The sequence below is a fragment of the Mesocricetus auratus genome, unplaced genomic scaffold, assembly GCF_017639785.1.
Source record: "Mesocricetus auratus isolate SY011 unplaced genomic scaffold, BCM_Maur_2.0 Super-Scaffold_100676, whole genome shotgun sequence".
Taxonomy (NCBI): Eukaryota; Metazoa; Chordata; class Mammalia; order Rodentia; family Cricetidae; genus Mesocricetus; species Mesocricetus auratus.
In genome coordinates, this window is record NW_024429266.1 from 168,960,458 (window position 1) to 168,982,490 (window position 22,033).

A 22,033-nucleotide genomic window follows, 5' to 3' on the forward strand; every position below is an offset into this window, starting at 1 on the left:
ACAGGAGGGTGTTGGTGTTTGTGTCGTTTCTTGGCAAGTAAAGAGGCAGACTCCATTCTTACCCCTGACTTGGTCATGTCCACTGAAGATAGGAAGAACAGCCAGGGCCAGGGGATGGGGGCATAGAAAAAGGAAACTACCTGAATTGTATCAAGCTTGATGGGTCGTTACATGTGTGTACTTGGGAGTAGGCACACACACACACACACACACACACACACACACACACACGCACACGCACACACACACACACACACACACACACACACACACACAGTAAAGTTCAAATAGTCACTTCAGAGGTTGGACAAGCATCAAATACTTAGCCTCAAGGAAGGTCAGGGTCCACTTTTCTAAACTAAGAAGTGCCATGCCTGTTGAGAACATGCTAGGAGTTAAGGCAGAAGTGGTGACTAACAGAGTGACCCACCTGGGTTTCCTCCTCTTGTCCTTGAAAATGAGTTGGGTATGCACTGTAGTTTACTGGACATGCCTATTAGTTTCCATTTGAGATGTGATCTGCACTGAATTACTGTCACTCAGAGCCTCTGGTGACAACTAGCAACTTTGCCTTCCTGTACTGCAAAATGAAAAAAAAAACAAAACTAGGCAGACATTCCGAGTCACCCAGGGTAGCTGTAACCTGGTTTTATTTTTATTGTGCCCTTAACTTCTCACCTCCAGCTCCTCCTACAAGCTGATGATGCCACAGACAAGAAACTTTGTAAAATTCAGGATGTGCGAAGGCTGAGGGGGGAGACAGAGAAACTTAAGAATTGTTAGATTTCACCTTCAGGGGGCGTACTCATGACGTCCAACCCCGGTGGAGGCGGCCTACTTTTTTGCATTGCTGTAAACTGCTGAGTTGGGCACCTGCCAGCATTCAGGCAGCCGTTACATAAGACCTTTCTTTTTTTCCTGGAATTTAGGCTCACTGCTGATGTGCGACCTTCAGCAGTAATTGCCAATGAGTGCAGCGGGAGTGCTTACTCTTAGACACTAGCAACCACAGAGCAAGCTCCCCTGGCAGCATACAGAAGCAAGCCACTGCGGAGTCTGCTCAGGGCTTTTTTTTTCTTTTGACTTTTTCTTTCTTTCTTTCTTTTTTTAATGCTGAGATTATTCCAGAATGACTGAAGTGGTGTAATTGAGTCAAGCCAGGTTGCATTTTTAAATAATGGACCCCATTACTGAGTCCTGATGAAGTCTGTCTGTGAGATATGCATCAGACTACATAGGTGGAGCCAGATCATTTTTAACTTTCTTTTGTTTCTAAAAGCAAATACATTCAAAAAGAGACTTGTATTTGTAGATGTGGATATTTAAAATTGTTCTTGTAAATTTTAGATAACTTCTATTTTTGTCTCAGTTTTCTTAAAGCTTTCTTTTCTCTTAATAAGGGGTTTCAAAGGTTGATAAAGGATGGGGCCTAGTTAACATGTTTGCAGGCTCATTCACTCCTGTTTTGTTTCCTTCCCCTGAGGTGATAAGTAGATTAAAAAGCAGCTGAGTGCTGATTTAGGGGGCCAGAAAAGATACATTATTTTGCTGTCCTGATATATCAATCTATCATGCATGTCTTGACTTGTGTTCACTTGCTGCCAGGATGGTCCGCATAGAAACATTGTGTTTATAGAAAATCATGGATGCCCTGGGGCTGTAGAAGAATTCCTGTTAAGGACAGTAGAAAATAAAGCCTCTTCACAGACTCTGCTCTGTGCTGGTCCAATAATAGACACACATAAAAGGAATGGATGGAGAAATGGACAGGTGTGAGGGGGTTGGTGAATGGCAAACACCAGAAATAACCTAAGAAGTCTATGGGCTTCTTTAAGAATTGCAAGGCATGGCAGCAGATGTGCATCCCCCCCATAAGAAATCAGGTACTTTATATATGAAGTAGGCACATGAGTGTCTTCTATGCACTATTACTTGATTGACATCAGTTAGGATGCTCTGATTATTGACCTCATCCAGGAAGGACATTGAGGACTCAGAAACTCAATATACTATTTAATTTCTACATAAATGTTTGCTGGTCATTTGAGTCTTTGTTTCTATTAAGTTACATCTGGCTGAACTTCCCTGGATGTCCTGGGAAGACTTAAAATCAAAGGATCAATATGATGAAGCAGTCTGGGACACTACTTGGTTTTCAGGTTCATAACGAGGCTTGTTAATCATCCACCAGCTTTGAAGATTTCACTGTAATTAGAGATGTCAGCAGCGTGCACCAGGAAGAGAAATAAAACCTAGAATGATTAGGTCTTAAAATTTTATTCCTTAAAATGTTGACTGAAACCTCAACATTCAAGTAAAATAATAATAATGGCTGACAAAAACTAATTCATTTATCAGACCCTACTCTTTACTTATATTGGTATCATATTTACATAGCTATTCTTGGAACTTGTATACTTATCAGGATTTCATCTTACGTCCATAAAACCAGCTTATCCCCAAGGAATTGTGACTTCATATCATCAGAGAAGGAAGTGGTAGTATGGGCTGTTGGTTGTTTTACCTAATTATATACCTGGTTTGGTTAGGTCTCTGCCATGCCAGAAAGCAAGTTATGTTGTTTAGGGAACTTGGCTGTTAGGTTTTTAAAAATGAAGTTTGCTGACAATAGACTGTGCATTATTTGATACTTTAGCTGGATAGAATCCCAGCAATGCTCCAGTCTCTCTGAACAGGTGAAGATTAGAAGCCCAGGGAGGTTCTGGCTGGTCACATGACATCTGCCAGTACTCTTGGCTTTTCCATTGTGGCCCACTATTAGAAAAACACTAAAACTTGTCCTTCTGGACAACACTTCATGAGGCCTCCAAGCATCTTTTGCTCTCCCAAACAGCTTCATAAGATTTTCAGGGAAAAATGTGAGAAGAGAGTGTATATAACAAAACTAACTTTAGAACAAGCACAACCCTCTAGGGAGAAAATACAGTGCAAGTGCAATCATAGGAATATGGAAACACCGTGCGTTGGTGGCGCACGCCTTTAATCCCAGCACTCAGGAGGCAGAGGCAGGTGTGTCTCTGTAAGTTCGAGGTCAGCCTGGTCTATAGAACAAGTTCCAGGACAGGCTCCAAAGCTACACAGAGAAGCACTGTCTCAAAAAGCCAAAAAAAAAAAAAAAAAAACAGAAAAGAAATACGGAAACCCCTGACCTCACACTGGGGAAGAAATCCTGTACATCCGATAGCCTCTGAAAAAGAATTTAAGAGAACCAAGGCAAAGGAGAGAATTAAACAAGGGCGGGGGGGGGGGGGGCGGCGGGTATACCAGCTCCGGCTTTGTCTTCTTCATTTCCTCTGGCTTTGGTTTTGTTTGGCAAGGGAATAAGAAGGTAGCTGCTTGGATTCCTGCAGGAAATCCCTGCCTGCAATCCTTTTGTTCTGATGGTATAGAATGAACCTAAGGGACGTGCCCATGGGAGTGTGGCCAACACAAATGGCAGAAGACAGTACCTTCCGTCCCTGCCTCTGGCCGCTCTAGCATGTTCAGGCCGATGCTTTCACTCCGCCTGTTCTTACGTGTGGGTTTTGCACTGAGGACAGAAAGCAAAACTGTTTACCCAGTTTCTGCTTTTTAGCGTAAAGCAGGTAGAAGGCAAGAGTAGGGCTAAAAGGGCATTCTTGGATTGTGCTACTATGTTTAGTATTTGGACAACACACACACCTTAGCTCTGTTTTTATTTTCACTGCTGTGCTGAAGGCCTTTCTGCCACCATGTTTCTCCCCACCCTCATCAGGAGGCTGTGTGCTTTGCACCAACTTTTTCTCCCCAGAAATGGTAGTGTTGGACTACTCTCCTCTGTCTAGACCTGACTGGGTAACCTCCACATGTGCCTCTTTGCTGAAACACTTGGGTCCCATTGCTCTTGGATTTTATCAGTTGAGAAAAATAAAGATCATTTTTAAAATTATATGACAACAGATTTTTTTGGGAGTGGTGGGGAGTTCCCCGAGACAGGGTTTCTCTGTATAGCTTTGGAGCCTGTCCTGGAACTTGTTCTGTAGACTCTAGACCAGGCTGGCCTCGAACTCACAGAGATCCGCCTGCCTTTGCGTCCCTAGTGCTGGGATTAAAGACGTTTGCCACCATTGCCCGGCTCAGAGCAGCTTTCTGTTAAGGGTATTTTCCCCACTGTGGTGGTTGCCCTGAGGTGCAGCGAAGGCTGACATCCACCCCAGGTCTCAGAGTGTCCGTCTTCAAGACTGGCTTGCTGCTTACAGCCACCTTCTGGCCTAAGGAGAGGTGCACAGTGTGCAGTGTTGGAGAGCCACAGCAGAGGCCAAGGTCGTAAGGTTCCAGCATGAGCTTTGGCTGCATTCCATGGCTCCAGACTGTACCTTTGCACCACTCAGCCATGCTGCTGGCACATGACTTGGGTTCAAGGCAGCCCACGTAGGATCTGATGATTGTGCCTGACGTCAGTTTCCTGTTCAGTGCACGTGTCCTTTGGCCAGACTTGTGGCACTGTCTTCATATGGAGTGGTAGACTTTTCTAGACACACCTTTTGAGCTATCCCTTCTCTCTCTCTCTCTCACTCTCTCTCTCTCTCTCTCTCTCTCTCTCTCACACACACACACACACACACACACACACACAGAGAGAGAGAGAGAGAGAGAGAGAGAGAGAGAGAGAGAGAATATATGTTTATGTGTGCATTTTTGGCTGTCCCTTCCTCTCTTTCCTCTATGGGGTAGGAATTTTTGAAATAGAGTGTAGAGCATTTACATGGTATGGCAGAAACAGGCCCAGGAAACCTGTCTGTGATACCCCTAGGGAGCCATAAGGTTAGAATAATCATGCTAAGAAGGCAGAGACTCGTCTCCGTGTCTCAAAGATTCTGGGAAAGGCTATCCCACCTGCTAAGTCTCAGATAGAACCATCCGCTGCAGGATGGGGCGTGGGATTGCAGTGACAGGAGAAAGAATAAATCTGTGGGAGGTATGTGTCCCTGGAGAGTGGCGGTGAGGAGCCTTGCCAGGCTCAAGCCCTGCTGCTGTCTGCCTCCTTGGTCCGATGCTCAGCTTCCCCAAGCCCCCACTAGTACTCACAGTCAACTTGCCCTCTCATTGCCCGGTAAGACATAGCAGCTTTTCCTTCCTGGCTAGTGATTCTTTCAGTTTTCTTATTGCTGTGACACAGTGTGTGACTAGAGCAGCGTGAGGTAGAAGAGGGTCTGTTTGGGTTCACAGTTTACAAACGTCATGCCTCGGAACGCGCACTGCTGAGATCAGGGCTAGCTGTGGCAGATACTCCAAGAGGCTGGTCACTTGTACCACAGTTCAGGCGGAGAGGAGATGAATGGCAGTGCTTGGTTGGTTTCTTGCTTTCTCCCTTTTTAGAAATGGCGCCACTCACAACCAGGGCACATCTTCTCTCCTCACTTAAGCCTCTCTGGAAACGCCTTCACAGACACACCCAGAAGTGTATCTCCTGGGTGATTTCAAATCTAGTCATGGTGATCGGGAAAATTATTACCATTGCAGTGATAGTGTTTTCTAATTTTAAACCTGTATCTCATGTCAGTCATCTTGTCTACCATGTGCCATTTACTTTAAACATCAAGTAGTTGGTCCCATCCACAGCCCAGCCCCATGCAACAGGTGACTCAGTGAGATGACCTGTGATCTTTCCATGTTTTGTCCTTCAGTGTTGGTCTGCAGACTTCTCTGTGGTCTGTAACATGCAAATGCCATGACTAACATGCTTCATTTTACTCCCAATTAGCTACCACAGGCACCGGAAGCTGAGAACTCCACAGAGGTGTGTTGCCCACCTGTATTTGCAGTACCAGCAAATATGGGTGCTTCTAAGTTGTCCCATTTGAGTGTGTGCATTGTCTTGATGAGATGTCCATTCTGGTGTTGGGCATGGGAGGGCAGGCTCAGGCAGGCTGGGGGCTGATGGCTGCTGTGTTGGCTGTTTGGGGGTAGAAAGAAAGTCCTCCATAGACGGAGTGAGACTAAACAAACTCCAGGTGAAAAGGCATACCCTTGGAAGGCCTTCACTTATAACCCTTTTCAGTCAAGACATGAGGAGTTCTGGAATGCAAAGAACTTTCTGTTGTTATACGGATTGATTTCAGATCCTGTGCATAGATCATGCACTTTTGAAAAGCAGGGCATAAATCTATCATTTTCATAGAAACTACTAAGAAAATTGCACGAGACTGTGTCCCATTCTTCCCAGCCATCAGTTATACTGGCTGGATAAAGGACTAGAGTTGATTCAAGTGAGTAAGATCAGAGATCCTGTCAGGGCAGGCGTGCTTCAGGTGTGAAACTTCCTTTCAGACACTGTTGATAAAAGACAGGCGTGCGAGCTAAAATGAAAGGTGCTTGATCGGAGAGAAGTCTATCGGAAATGATAAAAATCAAACACACATGATAGAACCCCTGAGGTGCAATGCAGATGTTTCCAGTGATCAGCCTGTCGTAGTCTAATCAGAGCTCTTCACTAGCACAGTTTTGATTAGAATACTCATGTGCTCCAGGATTAGGTAGGGAGTGCTATGGTTTCATGTATGCGTCTGGCCCATACTATATGTATCAGTGTCCTTATGCATGTGCTGTTCAGTACTGCATGTATAAATCAAAAGGACCTGCCCAGTTTGAGTCTTGCTTTATAGCCCCTTTTGGGTTAATATCCTATAGAACTACCATTTATAATCTTTGCAAAAACACAATATTAGCCCAAAAGCTCATTTGAAACAATGTCGTGGGATGGGGGGTTGGGACAACTGTTAAGCAGAATCTAAAGTATCCATACCTTGGGGAAAAAACACAAAACAAGATCCTTCTTTTATGTAACCTTGACTGTATATGAGCTCATAATGTATTTTGTTTGTGACTGATTCTGAAGATGGTAGTGTTTCCTTACTGCCATACTTAAAATGGAATTTCTGCATGCTTAGCAGGAGCTTGAACCAAGTCCACCCCTGAGGCAACTGGAAGACCATAAAAGGGTATGTAGTCTTAAGTCTCGTGAGTTGGGAGCTAATGACTGTAACTGCCCCCTCAGACACACAGCTAATGATTTAAAGACAGCTTCTGTTGGTGTTGATATTGTTCAAACATGAATTGGCTTAGGACGAATCATCCCCTTGTATAGAGGTGAAACTAGCTGGCAGTTCTGCTAAATACCTGGACAGAACTATGCACAGCCAAGCTCCAGATAATAACCAAGGAAGCATTTCACACCTTCCTTCCCAGTTATGGTTTTCTAAATAGGTGATGGGGGAAGCTTTGTGCTTCTACATTGACTACTGAGGCTTACAACCAGGCTTACAATAAACACAAAAGCACAATGCCAGCAGCCCATAATTATACCACCCAGTTGTGAGAGTGCTAACTCCTCCTTTTCCCTTCAGCCAGATTTTTACCTGTGGGAGCATGTGTCCCAACAAACACATGCACACTCTCATCATTGGATTGCTTTAGATGCACAGCTTTCATAGTTTGCTCTTGTTTTTTAATGCTACATCTCAGCCTTCAGTAGGGCAGGCTAAGTAAGGCTTTGAACACTAGCAGTCACATAAATCTTCCCAAATTAGGAAGGGGGTTGTAATTTTTCATCCTCTGAGGAGGAAATATTGTGTATCTTTGAAAGCCACCTAAGACAAAGAATTGATACTTTCTTATAATGCTGGCTGTGTGTTGCCAAAGAATTTTCAAGAAGGTCATGTATATACATACATACATACATACATACATACATACATACATAGGAATGAATATGTTGGTCAGCACTGATTTTTCACATTACCCGTTTCTGGAAGAGGGCTGGGTATCTTGGTTTTTTGAGACACGAGTCAGTAGTGTGCAAAGACTTCCATGTATGTCCACATGTCCATCTTTAACAGTGTATGCTGACCCAGAGTCAAGGCCTTCTTCCTCACAGCACAGGTGAGAGAGTTGAAACTCAGAGGTTTAACATATAGCCCAAGGTCACATGGTTAGAAAATAAACAGTCTTTGTGAAGACTGTCATGGGGATGTGGTCATTTGTGTCATGGAAAATTTATTCCTGAGATAAATGGGTAGCTGGAGGCACCAACATTCTCTTTATATACCCAAGGCCCTGCCCTGTCTCACTGTTTCTCAGATTTTGTTCTATTTTTTTTTTTTTTGCCTTGATAGAGAAATACGTTTTATGATTTCTCCAGCTAAAGACTAGTTCCTAGGAAGTTTGCATTTAGGCCAAATTTGGGCCATGATGCCCCTCTAACAGCCTGCATTCCCTGCATCTCACTGGCTGGGGCATATTACAGTTACATTCTTTCCATTTTTTGCCAGCCAATGAAGACTTATCCTATATCTTAGAAATAGTCAGTAGAAGTGCCCAGCTACCCTTCATGACTTAAGTTTCTCAAGGGACTGGACATTTAAAAAAAAAGGTATTAGAAACAGATACAGTCCTCTTTTGGTAGGTACTATATGTATGATTTTTAAGTGATTTCATGTTTCTGTGCCTTGGTTTCTTTCACTATATAATGGGAATGATACTAGTCTCTATCCCCTCAGACAGTGACACTGAACTGTGCACAGGAAGAACTATTAAGCCCAGTGACTCAGGTGTTTAAAACAGAGTGTCATGCTGTAGTTGGAAATGCTTATGTGATTTTGTAGACAGCAAGGTTAGAAAAAGGGATGTATTTTTAAAATTCAGATGCTGTCTTACGTACTAAGATGTGAGGGATTCAAAGTCTTAGAGGTGATCATAGGTGTATTTCCACACAGCTCATTAGCCACTGCTCTAATAGAAAGGAGACTAATGCCAGTTGTCATTATTTGAACCTGGTACTACAAATGAAACTTTTGACTTTTCATTTTCTCAGTCTTAGGCAATACGTACTATGTGTGGAATGTCTTACCTGAAGACAAACACCTAGTATTTGTTTGCATGCTCTAGATGCAAAAACTGCAACGACGAGGAGAAAATTGTGTGTCCACAGCTCAATGCCAAAGCTGAAGTGACAATACTGGGGGAGTCACTGTATTCTCCTTTCAATCTGATGCCATATCCTGGGACACGGCGAACAGCTTAGCACTGTTGAGTAATTTCTATCAAGATGATTAGGAAGACTTTTCTTAGAAGATTTTAACTTTTCTTAAATTAAACCAATGGCTCAGAAAACACTAGAGATTTGCATAACCTTTAATAATGCTTATTCATGACTTCTCTCTCTTCCCTTTTATCTAAAACCCTGTCTTTGTTTTCTACAGAAAAGCATGTTTGTTGTTTTCTGTATATTTAAATTTGTATGTACACACACACACACACACACACACTCTGATGATGAGATGAATATATGCCACAAACCTTGTAAGAAGAATGCGGAAAGTTTGTGGGTAGGATTTGTTCTAAACCCTCCGCCAATAATGAGCACATTTCATGATATTCTCTTATGGGGGAAACATGTACCATTTGATGCATCTGTTGCTATGGTAACAGCTAGGGTTTTTCTATTGAGGAGAGGCAGAATGCAAATGTGCAGTCCCTCTGTATCACTTGGGCATCCGGGCTGCATAAACACGGACTTCCTGTGCAGAGCCCACATGTTCCCTTCTTCTTTACCTCCTGCCTGCTTAATCGCAAACAGACCTCAGGCTTGCTGTTTCCCTTCAAAACCAAGAGTTGGAAAGAGAACAACCCCTGGGAGATGAAAGCCTGGGCCCCCCGGTCTAAAGTACAAATGTTGTGTATGCACGTTTGCCGACTGGTTCCCATCGCTCGTCTTTTGGTTTGACCACCCAACTCTGCTGTCTTCCTGCCTCTTCTCTTGATGGTGACATAGATGGTAATGAAAACATAGTGACAGATCTTAGTTCTCTTCAAAGCAGAGAGGGGGTCTAATTAGAGGCTTCTGAACTTTTGCTGAAGGCCTGCCTTCTCCCAGACCCTGTTCTTACTCAAACTAAGTAGACTACGTGCATCCAGTTAGGTTTAAATGGAGATTATAATCTCTCACTCAACAGACAGGTCACCTGTGTTTCTCATTTCTTCGTTAGTAGTTATTGAATGTTTCTTTCAAATTTGTATTCCCCTGAAACCAGCTTTGGGGAATGCTGATATGCTTCTCCAATCCCATGGGATAGACCACCAGTCAAACTGTTTCTTCATAGTGAACTGGGCTTTTCTGGGCCTTTAAACAACCTTGTACTAATACTTTTCCTCCCTGGCAAGCATTTCCTTTTAAAAGTACATTAAACATCACAAGTGGCTTCCTCACTGGAAACAGTCTTGGAATCATGGATTTTCTATTGGTCCAGGTAGGAAATGAATTTCATTAGCTGACAGTAGAAAATGCCCTCTGTTTGTAGGAGGAATAGAGAAGGAAAATTTCATGTTTTTGGTTTTTTTCCTGTCATTTTCTGCATGTTCATTTAAGAATCAGTACAAAGCTTCCAGCACCTTCTCCTCTTGTTGGTTTATTTCATCCATGTGTGTCCCTGTGGGCTGTGGCTACCCCCATAAATTAACAAAGGAGATAAATGTGACAGTGTAGCCCTGGTGCTCGATAGACCTTTACAGTTGGCAGGATCCAGGCTGCCTTTTCCTTTTCTCCCTGGTCGCCTGCTTCCCACAGGACACCCCCACCACATCCCTCCATACCCCCCCCCAGTCTGTTCTCTCCCTGCTCGTTTCTCAGTCACCCGCCTTGAAGTCTCCAGACCTATTCTCAGCACTTGCTAACAAATCACTTGAAATTCTACTGACTCATGCTTCAGTTCCAGGGCTCTGCAGACCTCTTGACTCTATTTTAGAGGCCTGCTAGCTCTCAGCACCTCCCTCTGCTAGACTTCCCACTTAGCTCTCTTCTGCTGCCCGGGAGGGACTCCAGGCCTAGGAGAAACACCAGTGAGTTGGTGGTCCAGGACTCCCTTGGGATGGGAAAGGTGCCAAAGCCTAGAGTAAGCTCTGCTCCTGTGTGCTGGTGTGTTCTAGCATCCTAGTGCTAGGGAACGTCACATTGCTTCTGTCCCAGTTGTAAGAAAGGTTATTATGTCCACCTTCCAAGATTCCATTTTAAGGCTTTCATTATAAAAAAAAATCTGAAATTCGCATTTAAGGAATTGGAAGAATTTGGGCATCTTCTGTCTATAACTCAGCTTCCGCTATCAACACATGCTCATTTTTACCTCTTTTATCTATTCCCTGTTTCTCTTCTATTCCTGTGTTATATTTAAGCAAATCATGGTGTTTGTTTTACCCATAATGCTTATTTTTTATCAGTGTATTTGATATCTCCCTCTTGTCCAGTGGCTTTCAACCCTCCTAATGCTGTGACCTTTAATACAGTTCCTCATGATGCTGTGGTGACCCCCAACCATAAAGTTATTTTTGTTGCTACCTCATAACTGTAATTTTGCTACTGTTATGAATTGTGATGAAAGGGTTGTTCTCCAAAGGGGTGGAGATTCACCATCAATTCCTGTAGTATTGCTTTATCTTCACCATTTGGCCCCATCAGCCATCTTTGTAAGAAAGACTTGCTGTTGACTGTCATATCAACTTAAACTCTTACTGTAATATCTCAATATTTTCTTGGGCAGGCAAGTGCCACACAACTGTAATCCCAGCCCATGGGAAGTAGAGACAGAAGGACTCAATTCAAGATAATTCTCAGCTACACAGTGAGTTTAGGGCTGGCACTATGCTAGATACTGCCACAAAACATTTTCCCCTTCTTCAGGGTTTTGGAAATAAACCCTGTACCTTGAGTAACATTTTATAGTGCTGTGTGGAAGCTGACCTGTAAAATTTGCAGTTTGTCCAAATTTTATCAGCTTAACCCAAAGGGATTTTCATTTGTTGTTGTTGTTGCTAGCTGCCCTTCAAAATTACTGTTCTGTCTTTATCATTGTGTGAGAAGGTACTTCAGAATTTAGTAGTCTAGATTACCGCCAATTTTCAAAACATAAAAATAAAATATCTTACATTCCCTGAGAAAATATTTAAAGTTGACTTCAAGGTTTTTAAAATGATTTTTATTAATGTTTTTTTTTAACCACTGAGTGAAACTGGGTCAGTTATACCTGAGTACTCTTGTGTGTGTGTGTGGTTGTTTTAAATTTAAATATTAGTTGCTCAAGTATGCTTTAAATTTGGAATCTGATTTCATTATCCTGTTTGAATTAAGGGCGAGGCACTCAGGCAAATTTTGGTCAATCGTTACTATGGAAACATCAGACCTTCGGGAAGAAGAGAGAGCCTTACAAGCTTTGGCAATGGCCCGCTATCACCAGGAGGACCCAGCAAGCCTGGGGGAGGAGGTAGGCTATGTGCTGTGCTGCTGAGCATCATGTGTGAACTGAGCATGTCACAAGTAGCCGTCTGCTTTCACTTTAGATGTATTTGTACTGGAAGTTCTTTTGGTTTTGGTCTTACTGTTTATTCTTGTTTTGCAACTTCTTTTATCTTTGACTAACCATCAGTTTGCTGCATGAACATGTCTCCCTATAAGATAGCATTTGCCTACATCCCTACATTTATGTTTTGCATACACATCTTTTGCCTCTCTTTCTCAGGCAATGACCCTCTTGTGATACTTGGATGATGCAGGAAACTAGATTTCACTGTCTGTTGTCCTGTGCTCGTGACAAGTTGTATTTGCTCATAAAGTGCAGAGGATAATTGCAGCCAGAAAGATGAAAGTTAGCATTTATTATGTGCCTACTGAATGCCACGAGGGCTTTTCCAAAGACTCTTCAAGTTACTACTTTTAGCACAGTTTAACAAAGAAATGGAAGCTTATTTCATATGTGTGTGTGTGTGTACAAGTATGTATGTATTGTATCCACACTCTCATGGGAATTAATAAAAAATTTTTAAAAATAGAAATAAAACATTTAAATGCAAATCTTTAAAGATGGTGCAAGTTATTTTAGGCAGGGTAACAGGTAAACATTTTTAAACATTTTGGACTTCATCGAAATTTTTACTTAGTTTAGGTTTTTAGTGGACACAAAAGCAGGTGGTTGAGGCACAATCTTGGAGTTGTGGTTGTAAGACAGCTTCCAATCCTTAGAAACTTCTATGCAAAACATTAAATCATATTGTTTGTATTTAAGAGATGGCTCTGCAGTTGAAAGCACTTTTTGTACTTGTAGAGGACCCAGATTTAATTCCCAACACCCATAGTAGATCACAGCTGTCTATAATTTCAGTTCCTGGGAATCCAACACCCTCTTTAAACATCTAAGAGCACAAGGCACTCATGTGATGCTCCTAAGTACGCACAGGCAAAACATTCATGCACATAAAATAAAATGCATCTAATTTAAGTATTTAATATAGTCATTCTAGCAGCTTCTAGGGAGGGTGTTTGGCTTTCCTACTTGATGAAAACTTGAAGTTTGTCTACCTGGTTCACAGAGCTTTGCAGGCTTCAATGATAGTGTAATTCTTGGCCATCCCAGAGATGAAATTCAGCTTTTTAAACCTCAAATATCCCATGATTTTCACAGAAGCATTCCTTGTGCAACAACTCAAAACTGTTTCTCTTCATTTTCTGAGGTGTGTTGTTTGACAGATACACAAGGAAATCAGGAGGTATCACGATGGAGATGCATCAGTATGGGCTGCCTTAAGTAGCTACAGCAGACGTTACACAGATATTAGGCTGCTCTGAGAGTAGCAATTGTGTTGAACTCTATAGGGAAATAGATGGCCGTTTGCATTCTGAAATTCCTCAGACCATGTTTCTGTTTTATTGTTTCAATTATTGCTAATAATGATTGAAGGCATATTCTTAAATATGAACTTTCCAAAAATGATCAGAGACCGTTCCGCTGAGTGACATAGACCCTTTTCTCTTACCTGTGCTCATCTTGTCTGAACAGCTGTGAAGATGGGAACTTCATTTGTTTTGTTCACACCACACCACACCCCTACCATCTCCTGTTCTTATCTTCATGGCAAGCACTGCATTAATAGTTGTTGAATGAATGCATGATGTAGAAGGCTGCGTTTATTAGAATGAGGGCTGATGGTGATTATTTTAGTTGATGCTTTTCTAGGAGGGGGGGTCTAAGAGATGTTGTTTCCTTTTGATTTGACTCTTAAACCGGTTTTTAGTAATTATGCCTCAAGTCATTGTATTTTAAAAGACCATATTTATTGAATGGCTTTGAGTCACTTGATGAAAATGTATCATTTTTCCCTCATTTCAGTACCATCTTTGCCACTTGCAAGTTTAGGTGTTCTTAGACAAGCACCTTCGCCTCTCTGTTAATCAGCATTTTGTTGTAAGCTTGTTGAGCAGGTTTAAGGAAATAACACGACTATTTAGAACATTAAAGGTTGGTGCTTAGTGAATATGCAAGCATGCTAATTATTCCCAAAGTCCTTAGTAAGAGTAATGTTGTCTTTGTAGGGGGAGGTCCTGGATCCAGCTCCACAAGCAGGGGTGAGATGAGCCTGGCTGAGGTCCAGTGTCACCTGGACAAGGAAGGAGCCTCCAATCTCGTCATCGACCTCATAATGAATGCATCCAGTGATCGAGTGTTCCATGAAAGCATTCTCCTGGCTATTGCACTTCTTGAAGGAGGCAACACCACCATCCAGGTAGGGAGGCAATGTGGCAGCTACTGCTGCACCCTGGTTCTGAGGGCCAGGTCCCCAGGAGGCGCTGAGACTTGGTCTCATGAGGGAGAGTTCATTTTGCTCATACTGTGACTATTCTGCCTTTCCCATTATAGTTCCAAAATATTAGGTACATTTGAAAAATGGAGTAGGTGTGCTATAATATGTGTCAAATGGATGGCTAAAATCTGATTATGGTTTTTATTCAGGAGTATAGATGTTAATCATTAGATGGGAAGAAGTTTTCAGACTCAGTATTATTAGAAGAGCTGAGATTTTTACGTTTCTCTCAACTCTATAACATCTGTTAACTGTCAACTTTACTTTTAAACTGAAATTTCAATGAAAGCAAATGACTAAGAGGGAAAAGAGATTCAGGCCAGGTTAGTCAAAGATGAATAAATGGATTTTTTTGTTAGCTGGGTGTGATATGTATTTTAAGTAATAATATACTGTTAAAATAATATTTAAAAATATTAATTTTGGCAAATGTTCTTGAAGAGACTTTTTACAAAAGATTTATTTACTTACATGTATTTGTGTGTGCCTGCATGAGTTTATGTGTATAATATGCATGCAGGTGCCCACAGAGGTCAGAAGAGGGCATCAGATCCCCTTGAACTGGAGTTATGGGTCCTTGTAAGCCACCTTTTGTCAATCAGAATCTGGGTTGTCTGTAAAAGTTGTAAACCACAGAGTCCACTTAGAGGAGTAAGAGAGAGAGAGAGAGAGAAGAGAAAGAGAGGTAGGGAGGGAAGGAGGGAGGGAGGGAGGGAGGGAGAGAGAGAGAGAGAGAGAGAGAGAGAGAGAGAGAGAGAGATTGATTGATTTTATATATGCATAGCACTTTCTCTCTCTCTTTTTTTTCCTTTTTTAGATAGGATTTGCTATGTTGACCAGGCTGACCCTGATTTCCTGGTTTCAGAGAGTTCTTCTGTCTCAGCTTCCTTAGTAGTGGATTTACAGGCATGGTTATATTACCATGTTGTACTAGCAGTGCCATTTAAAGTGATCCTTTTGTTTTAAAAGTTGCTTGAGTGTTTATGAGATGTGTCTCTCCATGAATCCCAGGTTGAGGTGACTGTGTAGACCAGCTAGCCTTGAACTTCTGGTGATCCTCTGCCCTCTGCCTCCTGAGTTCTGAACCCTTTAACTATTTTTAAAATCCTATTCTGCCTGAATTTTCTTTTGTTGTGAGCTTACTGAATGAGGCTTTGTTTGGATGTATGCACCTATGATCATGTACACATACACACTTTGATCCAAACTTTGTTCAGATTAATCCATGTAATACAAGGTTTGCACATATGTCTATATTTGACCTGACATATTGTTGGCCTTACATTTAAACTGAGAACTTGTACTATTGAAATCTCAGCGCTTCTTGCATCAGAAAAGGGTGTTTCTTCCTGAGGATAAATGTGGCTTGGGCCAGGAATCTTGATGTAGCAAACACAGCATGGGTTAGACTTTAGCCTCTGCTCATTCATCCAGCCTGGAACCCCGTGCCTTGCATAACCCGCTGCAGGAGCCCTTCATGCTGCCCTCCAATCCCTACTTGACCCAGCACACATTTTGAAGTTCCTTATTATGCACAGAGATTTGTGGCAATGAGTTACTCACCCGTGCCGGTGGCAAAGTCTACTGTTTGTCTGAGTTGTCACATGTGCACATGAGTCATGTCATATTGAGACTGCTGTTTAGTTTTATCTGGGTATAAGAATGACTGACTTTGTGGGTCCTTCCTCTTGATGGGATGCACTTCCCCTCAACTGCTTTATTCACAATATCAGGTCCCTGCATTGGGATGGTAGCCAGGCTAAAATGCTCCTTGTCTAGGATCTCCTATGACCAGATAAGTTGATCTAAATACCCACCTGGCCAGGCGAGTGTTCTGCCAACTGAGCTGCATGCCACACTACCTCCCAGTGTTTTTTAAAAAGCTTTCCTAAGAATATCTGAGGTCATTCTCAATAAATAAATGAAAGGAATGTTAACAAAAATGCAAGAGACATACATCCAGACACACGTCAAAACATACACATCTTGACACATTTGCCAAGAATAGACCTTATGGATTCCCAGTAAAAAGGAGTTGTGCTATGAAAGCCACTTGTTGACAAAGATGGATAAGGAGATATTTATATCTAGATAGATAGATAGATAGATAGATAGATAGATAGATAGATAGCGTTTGTGAAAAGTTTTCTCGTGGTGTATATTTTGAAGAATGGGTATAGGAACTTTGGTGCACTGTGACAAAGCCCAGAGGGGTATGAACAAGGGCTGGGTCTTTAAGACTCAAGAACACTGTGAGAGGTAGAAGGCCTGGATGAGAGTTGGGATTTACATGAGAAGCAATGTAGTCCTGTACAAAACCTAAGACTGCCATTTAGGGATCCAAATCTGTCAGCAGAAGACAGATAAACTGAAGGAAGAAAGAGACATTCAGACATTAAAATTAATCTGCTGGCTGGGCATTGTGGTGCACACCTTTAATTCCATTACTTGGCAGGCAGAGAGAGGCAGATCTCTGTGAGTTCAAGGCCTACAGAGTGAGTTCCAGGACTGCCAGGACTATACATAGACAGAGACACTTGTTGCACAAATTCTAATTGGTATCAATGATAAAAACCCAGAGTCAGATACAGAGATTAATGCTAAAGAATAGCCAGCCACTACAGAGTTCTTATATCTACCAATGCTTAGACGAAAGAGATAAACCTGTCCTCACACTGCATCCTCAGACTGCATCCTCAGACTGCATCCTCAGACTGCATCAGACTGCCATGAGCTCCTGTCTCCTCCTGCCTTATATTCCTCTCTCTGCCCAGCCATATCCCTTTCTGTCTCCACTTTCTTAGTACTGGGATTAAAGGCATGTCACTCCAAGTGCTGGAATCGCCTTCATGTGAGCTCTGTTTCTCTTTTAGACTGGACCAATTTCGCGTAGCCCAGGGTGGCCTTGAAATAACAGGGTCTGTCTGCTGAGTGCTGGGATGAAAGGTGTGCACCACCACTGCCTGGCCTCTATGGCTAAATAGTGTGGCTAGCTTCGTACTCTGATCTTCAGGCAAGCTGTATTTGTTAGATAATAAACAAAATACCACCACAGACCCTGTCTCAAAAACAACAACAACAAAAATCAATTTGCTGTAATCCCAGGATGTGGGAAGTGGGTGCGGAAGGCTGGTGAATTCAAGGCCAACTTCTCCTACATACAAGTTTAAGGTCATGAAACTCTGTCTCAGCAAAAACAAGTGCTAATATATCTCAGTGGTAAAGCACTTGACTTATGTGCACAAGACCTTGGGTTCAGTCCCCATTACTGAGGGAGAAAAAAAAAAGGACACAGATTTACAAAGTAGCAAATATGTATAATTTTCAAGTCTAGTGCCTAATGTACAAAGATTGATATAGGTAATGAAACTGCAATGAGTATCAGAGCTATGAAAAATCAGGTTGTATCTGCTGTCACCACAGAAATAAAAAGAAGTGTGTTGTAAGGCCATGGTGGGATGGGTGGATTTGCTTCACAGCAGTAAGTTACTCACTGTCTATACAGAACTCACAATATCATATTATATACCTTAATTATGCACGATGAAATTTGTTTATTTTGAAGGATAAATAGCAGTGATTTAGAGCCAAGGTGGTAAGCACTCTACCTCTTGATGACTCTGATAATAAAAGTACTAGTTTGGGCGAGAGTTTTAGGGGGAACAAGGGAGCCCTTTGAGTGCTAAAAAACCCTGTATCTTCATCTAGGAGGCAGTTGCATGGTTGTGTGCATGCTTACACACTGAGCCATATACTCAAACTGCCTGCATTTTACTAAGAGATGAGAGAAAGGAGGGGGTGGGCAGGTAAGAGAGAGCCTAAGCCTGGTTGCGACCCCGATGCAAGAGAGAAGAGGGCTGGATTACTGGTGGGTGAGACGGACAGCATCTGCCGAGGCCAGGCATGGACTCGGAGGCACTTGAGTCCAAGCTGGCTAATTGGCTGTGTGTAGGAGGTGGGAGGGCAGAAGTCTCTGCTGTCTCTAGAGACTTCCTGTTCTAGGGATGAGTAGATGCTCTGAGCCACCGCTGGTGAGGAAATAAAGGAAGCACGGGGTGGCTCACAGGGCTGAGGCTGCCAGCTCCCAGGCTCACTGCTGAGGTGGAATCTGGGGTTCTGGCAAGATGCCCTGTTCTTCACAGCATACCCCGTCGGGGATGGCAAGGCAGACAGAAGCTGCTTTTCCTTCCAGTTCTTTATCTTGTGCAGTAATTATGAATATTAGTTCCATGTTTTCACACACTCATGACTCACAGCTCTGGCTGGAGATGAGAAGCTGCAACAGAGTCCTGGTCAGCCACTCGTGGGGTAGAACCACTTTCTCTCTCCCTCTCCAGGGATCCGGGACGCTGATGAGTGGAGGGCCCAGCTGACGATAACCAGTAGGCTTTTTTGCCAGTATGCAAGGACATAGTCTTCAGTCTCCCTCTGCCCCACCCTCTTCTGTCAGGCCTATGGCTCCAGGAATTGTTCTTCTAGTATGGACTTGGGAGATCCCTCTTTGCCCCAAACTTTTCTTTCCTCTGGAGAAAATGGTGTAGAACTAGGGTTGCATCTGGGGCCAGCTGAGGACAGGAACCCTAAAGCCCCGGGGAGGGTGATTCAGAGTTTAATCTTTCTGTAAAGAAACTCGTTCAAAGTAGTAAATGTCCAGCTGGGAGGCGAGTCTGCCTTTGGTTAAGACTGAAGTGGCGACTATTAATGATTGCTGAAATAAACGCTGAGATCCATGGAAGAAAGGGTCACCCTAACTGGAACTCACTGCCCATTACCACTTCCTGTTCCGCATGACGCGAAAGGACAGGACTCTGTGGTCAGGTGGGTTTCCTGAGCGTTGTTTGTGCCAGAGGTAAACTGTAGGAAGGATGGAGGGAAGCAGGCTAGCCTGCGTGTTTTAGACTCTCATATTGTCTGTTTGGAAAGGGTTTACAGCCTTTACGTTTAAGGTGCCATGACCCCTACTTAAGGGTCTCCTACCTGAATTACAGAAGATTCATAGTGAAAGCAACTTTCAAATACAGTATTGTGCGAGGATCGAAAATCTGTTGCCTGTTCCCCTGTCTATCATGTAAGAAACAGACAAGGACGTCTGGGTCCCTCGCAGCTTTAAATCAAGACTTTTTTCTCTTCTTTAAAAAAAAAGTATTATTTCCCCAGGCAGTTTATTTCTGGAGTCATCTTCAAATTGTGAAAACAATTATTGAAAGTAATATGGATTGGACAAATGAGCCACGGTGCATCCATGCAGCAGGAACTCAGCAATGAAAATGGGCAGAGCTAGTGATGAATCAGTAACCCTGGGCACACACTTGTAGACTGAGTGAAAGAGGTCAGTGCACAGACAGTGACACGCTCTAAGTTTTCTTTATATGATTCTTTGGAAGGACAAGGCTAGGAATGGAGAACAGATCAGTCCTAATTAGAGTCAGAAATAACAGGAGAATTTGGTTTAGGGACACAAGGGACTATTTGGGACACGGAAGCATTATTTGTCCTGCTTTTGTGGAGAGTCTCAAAATTTTATGTGTGTGTGAAAAATCTATCCAACTGAATACCAAAAGAGTCCCTTTGGTATTGTACAATTTTTAAAATTATGGGTCTAAGAGAAAGGGCTACAGCTACCTAGCATCCAGTTTTGTGTTCTCAGTGGTTTACTCTATAACATTCCCTTTCATTGACAATATCTCAGTTAAGACTCCCCATTCTAGCCTGGAGGTAGTGGCATATGCCTTTAATCCCAATACTTGGGAGGCACAGGCAGGCAGATCTCTGTGAGTTCAAGGTCAGCCTAATCTACAAAGTGAGCTCCAGGACAGCCAGGGTTGCACAGAGAAATCCTGACTGGAAAAACAAAAACAAAACAAAACAAGAAGACTCCCAGTTCCCCTGTGAGGTGTGCACACATGAACAGTCCATACTGTAAGATGAAGAAAAAAAAAACCTCAAGGAAGTGATGAGTCAGAGAGCTACAGATACGCCTCCCATGCCATCCATCTTTGCTGTCTATCACTGAGTAACCCCTTCAAGTCCCAATAGTCATTTGATTCGAGTCACATGCTTCTGTGGGTGGAGCCCACAGATGGCTCTTCCACTCCATGTGATCTTAGCTGGGGTACACTCATCACCAGAGTTTGGACTAGAGTCATTTCCATGGCCACTTGTTTAGGTGATGGCAGTTGGTGGTGGTTCTCAGCCAGAGCTGGCCTATACTGGTTCTGTGTAGGCAGGGCTTCCTACAACATGGTGGCCGGGTTCTTCGAGAAGTGCTCACTGCATCAGAAGTAGAAGCTGTCCATCCCCTTTTGCCTCTAAGATTTATTTTTAAGTATGTATGTAATTGTGGCAATCTGTGTGTGAGTCTATGCATGTGTAAGCCCAGTACCTGCAGAGTCCAGAAGATGACATCGGATCCTCCAGCACTGTAGTCACGGGCACTTGTGAGATTCCAGACTTGGGTCTGGGATTCAGAATCTACTCCTCTGGAGTCAGGGAGAATTCTAACCACTGAGCCATTGCTGCAGCCCGCCTACCTCTACCACCGCAACCCTGCTGCCTATCCTTTTAAAGCCTGGGCTGAGAACTTGAAGGATGACAATGTCTACCACATGTTCTCCATGAGCCAGCCCAGTTGCAAAAGGACTCAAGCTGCCACTGAGAGGAGAGCATGTAGAGGGAAGAGAGAGGGCATTGTTGGGGCCACCCTTGGGAGCTAGTTCTTTCTCACTCAATTATAATTGACTGTGCCTCTCAGCATGTGTCAGTCAAGCCATGAACTGGCAGGGGCAGGAAAGGATAGCCCTCTAGTCTCTGGAGTTGAATGTAGTTTTTCTTTGGAAGTGCAGCCCCTTCTTTGTAGAAGGTGAGGACACACATCTACTCCCTTTGGATGGAGTATGAAAATTCAATCCTGTCTTGAGGATCAGGTCACTAGGGACTGTAGCTCTCCAGAAATCCTGGATTTAATTGCCCAGACTGTCAAAGCTTCAGTTAGTAGGAAACCAGAACGAATGACCAGGCAACACTTGCCAAGCCTCTTGTCCTGAAACACCCCCCCTAACCCACCCCACCCCACACCCGTCATTGACCTGTCATCGCTTGGATCCTTATAAAGTGCTGGAAGCCAAGTTTAGACTACTTCCTAGGGTGGCCTAGTGGACTTGGAGGCTTCCAGAATCTTCTTTCCCTTCTGAGGCTTCTCTGATGATGGTAACTCTCCTGCCTGAGACCTTCAAAGCATCTCTTTTTACAGGAAGGTGGAGATGGTGCCCCAGCCTTGGGCCTCTCTGGATGGGTGACACACTTGTCAGGCGGTGGGAGACCAGGCTTATCTTGAAGAACACTCCCTGCTGCTTTGTCCCCCGCTTCAGTGCCA

The 22,033-nt window shown here is 43.1% G+C and overlaps 1 protein-coding gene across 9 annotated transcripts in view; it reads left to right on the forward strand.

Annotated features, from left to right (window-relative positions):
- The window catches only part of Itpr1 (inositol 1,4,5-trisphosphate receptor type 1), a 343,520-nt gene that overhangs the window by 209,897 nt on the left and 111,590 nt on the right, over positions 1-22,033 (forward strand). For 4 of the 9 annotated variants that reach the window (XM_005066174.4, XM_013110376.3, XM_005066176.4 and 1 more), the window contains 4 exons: positions 5,744-5,779; positions 6,933-6,980; positions 12,158-12,290; positions 14,393-14,583. In XM_005066174.4, the coding sequence (XP_005066231.1) occupies positions 5,744-5,779; positions 6,933-6,980; positions 12,158-12,290; positions 14,393-14,583 (408 nt within the window). Of the gene's footprint in view, positions 1-5,743; positions 5,780-6,929; positions 6,981-12,157; positions 12,291-14,392; positions 14,584-22,033 lie in introns of all 9 variants that reach the window. The other 5 variants (XM_021224857.2, XM_005066178.4, XM_005066179.4 and 2 more) reach the window with 2 other exon arrangements.